Source organism: Euprymna scolopes, chromosome 23 (genome assembly GCF_053919585.1).
Source record: "Euprymna scolopes isolate OS-2025 chromosome 23, ASM5391958v1, whole genome shotgun sequence".
In the NCBI taxonomy this organism is placed as follows: Eukaryota; Metazoa; Mollusca; class Cephalopoda; order Sepiida; family Sepiolidae; genus Euprymna; species Euprymna scolopes.
In genome coordinates, this window is record NC_136504.1 from 67,575,230 (window position 1) to 67,582,810 (window position 7,581).

Consider the following 7,581-nt stretch of genomic DNA (forward strand, 5'->3'; position numbering starts at 1 on the left):
GATTTCTCCCTGCCACTAGAATAAATCCAAGAGAGGTTTGATGGAAAATTGTGCAATCCTTGCTTCACAATTACACATACAGCCATCCTTACAGAGGGTATCCATTGTCTCTCAAGATTGAACGGACGCCATGAGTGATATTCCTAAATAATCACCTCTTGAAATACTTCTCAACTCTAACTAAGGCTCAAGGTTACTTAACTCCAGTGGGCTTACAGAAGCTTGGTATTATTATAGCTTGGTAGAGATAAAAAAAAAAAAGGTAGAACGTAAGGAAAAAGAATTATAGTTGAAAAAGTGTCCATCATTAGTAAGAAGGGTTGGTAAGGTGTTGATTCTGTAAGTCTTCTATAATATAAATCTCACCTGTGTTTAAATGTATGTATGTATGTATGTATGTATGTATGTATGTATGTCTCACAAAAACTTTCGACAGAGGCGACGGATTTTTACGAGATCGGTATCATTTTGAAGCTTGACCCTTTGGACAACAAATATTGACAAAAAACATTAATTCTTTCACCCTGAACTGGACACTTTTCTATAGGGAGGGGTCGCTTTTTTTCGCGGATATTTTCGAAAGTAATCGCCTCTTTTCTATTGTCTAGCCTTAATTTAAATCTACGTCACTTCTGGTTTGGCGATGGGTGCAACAGTTAACACGTCATGTTTTATTTTTTACTTTCTTTTCCTCCTTCGCAGTACAGGTTTGAGCCTGCCTGCCTACTACCACTTTTTTTTTTGCTCAATACACACCTCCAAACCCCCGGGCAACGCCGGGCACACAGGCTAGTCTTTGATAAGGAGAAAAAGAGGTTACTGTTGTGTTCCATTGGTAGTGACTACAGTTTTACAAAGACAAATTCTTCTGTCATATTTTTAATCAGTTTGGTGGAAAAACCTTTTATGTAAGCTGTTTTGATTGGATAATGTATTTATCACTCTATGTTGAAGAATAAACCTGTTTAAAAGAAAATACATTATGAACATATAACTGAAACAGGGAAAGGAAAAAGGAGAAAATACTTCAATATCCAATGGAAGGTCGACTTCAAATGATACCTATATATATATATATATATATATATATATATATATATATATATATATATATATATATATATATATATGTGTGTGTGTGTATGTGTGTGTGTGTGTGTGTGTGTGTGTGTATAAAACACAATGTCTGTGTGTGTAATGTATGTGCGTTTCCTATAGAAAGAAAGATTAGAGATTATGCATAAAAACTAAAAGTTTATTTTGATATAAAGCAATTAGTCTATCTGAAGAAAAATTTATATATTAAGAATATCCTTTTTCATTTTTTCCAGAGCTTTTACTTTTTTCTAAAATGTAATATTTTCTCTTTAAATCTCGTTTCAGATTTGTCAAGTTCCAATTCTTGAAGGGCCTGTTGAACGGACTGGTGCTCAAAGGCCGATCCTTTCTGTATACGTCAGAGATCCTGATGATAACTTGATTGAAATTTCAAATTACCTGTAAAATTTCCATGATTAAATCTATCTATATGTATATGTTTTAAAGCCTAGTAAAGTTAGAATATTCTAATAATAAAATCTTCACAAAATCTAAAGACACCTTTGAAATTTTCCTTTGACTCCATCTGTGGTCGCTCGGAACAATTATTGGTTAGGTTCATAAAATAACTGAAATATATTAGAACGTAAAAAAAAAAAAACGGTATTCATTTTTTAAAATAGATTTTCTTCATTTTATAAAAGAAAAAGAAAATTAAGTAAAGTCTATCTCAATGAAGAATGTACTTTAAAAAAGGTTTAAATATTGAAATAATTATTTTTATTGGCATTTTAAAGATTTCAAATAATTAAAGAGAAAAGGAATTTGATTTGTTAAAGCCATTTGTTGTTTTGCAGAAACGTTAAGAAATGCAACATCAAGAAGTAGTTTTTTTAAAGAACACCACTGTAATGACAGTTTTTTATTACTTACCTCATATTAGAAATAGTATTTTAAACTTTTCTTTCAAGGCAAAAATTGTACACATGATGATACAAACAATATATCTCTATACGAACCACCCTAGGTGAATATCGCAAATCTCTTCTTCTCTTCTCTTCTCTTCTCTATATCTTTTCTCTTCTCTTCTCTATATAAATAAGATGAACTTATTTTTTTCCCGTGTGAGTTTGACCTTAATAGGATTAAAAATCACGACATTACATTCAAATGTAATGTCCCCACACTTCAGCACAGGATCTGAGGTGTGCTATAGGCCTACTACCCTTACAGTTCCTTGATATTCGTACATTTCTATATTTTTTCCGGTGAGAGTTCACTTCCACCATCAGTTAGAGTCATTAGAAGTTGTAAAATCTTTTCTCGCTATTCAATTCATACTCCGCCCGCGACCACTTGACACCACTGCAGATATGTCCACAGGGAAATATACGAGGAACACCGGTTTGAGTTTTTAGTTGCTTAAAAAATATGGATTGGCATTTTTCCGTTGGGTGAAATGCGACTTCTTACAATAAACTTTAACAGTCAGCCGCCAGCATTCTTCAAATCTTGCACCGATTAGTCGCTTTAATATTTTATTTACTGTCTTTATACTTCTATTATGTTTGCACTGATTTCATACGTGATACTAGGGGGGGGGGAGCTGACTTCCTATTTTTGGATTAGTTACTTATTCATTATTTATTTCTATACATTGCATTCCTGAGAGTTTCATTAGCACAATTACTACTACCCTATCGATATTGGAATCAGACGAGATTCAAATTGGTTAACAGCGACAACAAAGAAAACAATACAAAAAAAAGAAATCAAAACAAATCAAAACAAACCAACATTAAAAAAAATAAAAACCACGGTCAGTTTTCTAGTTTTATTTATTCATTTTTTTCTTTTTCATTGAAACAAAGAAAAATAAATAAATAAAATCTAATAAACATATTTTCATTATACACAGTAAGTTTTATTTTTTTGAATTTTGTTTTTCCATTTAAAAAAACAAAAAAATTAGATTTAAATAAACGCATTTGCATTTTACGCGGTAACTTTTTGGGGGGGTTTTCTTTTTTTCTTTTTTTTTCCTTTTCATTCGTTTTGTTTTTTATTCCTTTCAATTTTACGCGTCATATATTAGCTAAACCAGGGCGGGGGGGGCATATATAAATATAAAAGCTAAAATGTGTGTGTGTAGGTGTGTGTGTGGGGGGTTCCTTCACCCTAAACTCGGCCTCCTCCTGCTACTACAACAATGACGTCATGTTTGACCTAGAAAACGTTGACGTTTGTTTCAACCACCTGCAAGTGTTTTTAAAGGGTTAATTTTATCCACCTGCAAGTGTTTTTAAAGGGTTAATTTTATCCGTTCTTAATTGTGTGTGTCTCTTTGGCGTAAAAGTAACATACCACGCATTTTTTTCCACCTTAACCTCGATGCTTCGGGTTCGAGCCTGTCTTCCTACCTAAACCTTTTTTCCTCTTTTATCCCCTTTTTCCCTTTTTTCTTTTACTTTTGTTTGCAGTTTTGCTTTGTTTTGCTTTTTCCAATTTTTTATAACATCGTTTTTTTTTTATAATATTAAAACAGGGTCCCCCCTCCTACATACACACTTCCAAACACCCGGGCAACGCCGGGTACCCTCCGCTAGTATCCTAATAAAATACATTGAAATAATAAAGTCAACAATATTTCAAAAATATATCAGTGGTTTATATTTTTACTAGAATTTTAAAAGTTTATTTAAAAGGATAGCCACAGAAAAACACCAGAGAAACCATTCCTATGTATGTGTGTGTGTGTGTGTGTGTGTGTGTGTGTGTGTGTGTGTGAGAGAGAGAGAGATTGCTTGTTGGCGCTGGCTGCCATTGGGGACAGTACCCAGATACATCCTTTCTGCTTGAATCTTGCAAGCCAAAAGAGGCACAAAATACCAGCTGGAAAGCACATGGCTTCATTGACTTCTGTTAGAGTGATTTTTGACCTTTAAACTTTTCCACTCAAATATGGCTCTCACTATTTAGCTAAAGTACAATTTATATATTCATTACAAAACGTAACCACAATGTTAAACATAGCATTTATCAAACACAATTTCTACTCAGTAGTAACAGCAGCTCTACTTTTTCTATCTATTTGAATTTACAGATATCCTTTAAGTGTCCGACTCAATTTACTTCACAGTACTCTCTAGCCTCTTTTGGGTCAGCTAAATGCCATGTGATTGGCCCGTGTCATATGATTGGTAGAATCAGGGATAGGTTTGATCCTTACAAGACATTATTTTCCAATTATTATCTTCTACATATTTATAAAAAAAATGGGTCTTAACTTTCGATGAGCTTTATTTCTTAATTTTTTGCAAGATTTAAATAAAGTAACTAAAATTTTGGTACGTCTTTGAACTGTTTTATTTATCATAGAGCATGTGTTCATGATGACCTACATTTAGCTCTGTGCATTTCTAGAGATTCATCACAAATTTGTCCATGATAGCGTTATGAGCCAACCGAGAAGTGTCTTTAACCTTCTTATTTATGTCTTCCTTGAGTTCCATTATGATTCTGGGTTTCCCTGCCTACACATTATCTTTAAGGTAGACCAAGAGGAAGAAGGGAGAGGTAAACGTCTGAGCTGTGAGTTGCCTACTCAATATCAGACATGACACGTGACACTGATCACACCACATTTCTATAGTTCTCTTTCAGCGAATCCATTTAGAGGTTTGAGTTGTGAAAGATTGTTCCATCTTGCTAGAGACAGAATTTTATAATAAGAGATAGGTTCAGGGTCTTCAGCTTATTCTTGCACATAATGTCTTGATCTTTGCTAAACTGTTTCTTTCACATTATTGTCCTGAATGAATTGAACAGTTGTCACTGATTACATTGAGGTTCTCCAATGTCCCATAATTCTTGAAATGATACACCCAGTCTTGACGATTCCAGTAGAAATGATCTTTTGTACATTTGATGTGATGCATGAAAGTGTCGTGCACTTTCTGGAACTAATCTTTCTTGTAGTAATGTTTGATGCAGGACTTGCCATTGAGATTTAGTTATGTTACCACAGGTGTTGCTTCTGCCATATTTTATCAAATAATATGATTAGTGAATTAGAGAATAAATAATACATGATAAAAAGTAGTGCATTACTTGTTTTTGTATAATGGAGGTGATCGGTCTGTACATATGCCATAGTTGTGATTTATATCTGCACTGTTCCATGTGTTGGGTAAATGCAGACATATACAAACATGGTTTAGCCAACATTTCAATATTCCCATATGGATAGACCACACGTATATCCTCATTTGTTCAGAGCATTTTCTGAGTTCCCTAGTGAATTGCCTTAAATTAATAAAACCTTGTTTACATAAAGCGCTCTAGATTATAAGGAAAATAAAAAGGTTAAGATTTTGTTTTATACAAAGTATTTTAAGTGAAAAAATGTTGTATATTCATTCCATGATCATCTTGGTGGCTTCATTTGGATTCCCATCTGTGGAGAGTGTTGTCATGGTGTTTGGATTTCATTTTAATGGCTAGAGAAAGGTTACAGATCCAATTCCAAAAGACCTCATAAACGGAAAATTCCTCGTCTAACAATTTTTCTAGTCAGAATAAGTACTTATTCAAAGGAACTGAAGTGAAATGCAATATGTTTTTGCAAAGAACATAATCAAAAGAAAGAAGACGAAAAATTGCCTAGTCAGAATCAAATATCGATTTGTCAGATAAAATGCTATATAGGTTTAAAGTTGAGGATCTTTATATATTAGACAAACACACGTGTACTCTTTAATTTAAAATTCATGTATGTTATAATACTTTGTTCTATATATTTTCTTCCATGTCATCATTAAGTTTTATATCCTATTGGTGTTATATTTGGAGCAGCAACATTTATCAATAAACATTGAATGCTATTATCAACACATATTCCTTTTATCTTATTTTCTAACCGCATGTGACATATCATTAATACAATAAAATGCGTGGATATTGTTTTGTTATTATGTGAAGAGAATCTTCCCCTATATGACTAGCGTTTAAGGAATATCATCACAAGTATTAATATTATTTAATCCATAGCTTACAAAAAATAAAATGAATAAATATAAATATAGAGAGGGGGGTAGTGATTTAGTGAACAATAATGGACTATTTGGGATTTTGTCTAATTTTTAATTTAACTCCTTTTGCAACCTCATTTTTAACTAATTTAAACAATATAACCTGCGCTCAATGGATGACCCACGGGTCACATTTTTTTTCTAGTTTCTACTAAAAATCTAAAATGATGGTTGTATGAGCCCTAAAACGAAATGTATGTCTTTCATCAGCAGTAGCCCAGCTCTACTTTGTAATGTGATAATATGAAATTGTAAAAATATACTTTCTTGATGCATTTATTTTTATGCATTAACAAACAACTCAAATGAAAAAAAAAAAATATTACTGCTTACTTTTTAAACCTAGAAGTTCAAGTTAAAACTCTTTCATTTTTTCTTCTATATAAAAAAACCAAGAGATGAAATCTAAAAATGTTGAATAACTGTAAATGATGAGGTTTCGTTTCATTTAGTTTGATTTACCTATTTCACTGCACATATGTAGTGCAGTTATTACTGGCACATACTATGTGCCTGGTATGCTATATTCAAGTTCAGTCAGAATTATTGCGTCACTTTCACTAAGGGATGGTGCAAACCTTTACGAGGTCCGTCTTTTGAGTATTTGATTCTAAAAAAATAAAAACAAAAGAAACTGATGCCAACACTTGAATTAAGTTGTTAAAAGCAGCAGCGAATGTTGTATCTATCTTATCTCGATTGGACAAAAGCTCAAATTAACAGTTTCTTTCAACCAATCAAATTACAAGAAATGTTCGCACGGAAATTTTATGCATAAGAAGCCAAGCACCGCATTTTTCTCACTTTCCTGTTTTTCTTTTAAATAAAACATATACCATCTAAGTCTTTTGGGGCCAAAGAGCCTTAACAAATTTAACGAAAGGCACACACGAACTATTAAACATAGCAACAGCATACACACACTGTTGACAAAACTCATGTACACAATCCATACACACACTCACTCACTCATTAGCAAAACAAACACATGCATTTACCATGCCTATTCCATTTATATACACATTCACAATGCACCCCTCTTCAAAAAACATGGTTATTCAATTTTTCCTTACATGCTAAACAATCTTTACAAACCCTTCATTTTTTATTGTTTTAACAAATTGTCAATAAAAAATTATGTTTTGCATATATAGATTTTGTCATTCTTTCATTTGATAATGTCTTATTTTCAACAAATTAAAAAAATACTTACTAAATCATTCATAAAGCCATACATACCAAAATACCTATTATTATGAACAATTCATTCTATTCAATTAATTTCAAACAAGATAAAATTCTTTAAATTTTGTAAATTCTTAAAAAATATTGAATTTTTTTTTTTACACCACATTATCAAGGCCAAGAGGCCACTCAAGGATAAGGGTTAAAGAGTGTACAGTAGAAATTGGACAATATAGTAATCATTAGTAATGAAAATTTGGTAAATTTG

The 7,581-nt window shown here is 32.2% G+C and overlaps 1 protein-coding gene across 1 annotated transcript in view; it reads left to right on the plus strand.

Moving 5' to 3' along the window:
* The window catches only part of LOC145245973 (glyoxalase domain-containing protein 5 homolog), a 58,169-nt gene extending 50,894 nt beyond the window's left edge, over nucleotides 1-7,275 (plus strand). The window contains exon 4 of the mRNA XM_080107762.1: nucleotides 1,384-7,275. Coding sequence (XP_079963888.1) covers nucleotides 1,384-1,503 — 120 coding nt within the window. The 3' untranslated portion in view covers nucleotides 1,504-7,275. The remainder of the gene's footprint in view (nucleotides 1-1,383) is intronic.
* The last annotated feature ends 306 nt before the right edge of the window (nucleotides 7,276-7,581 follow it).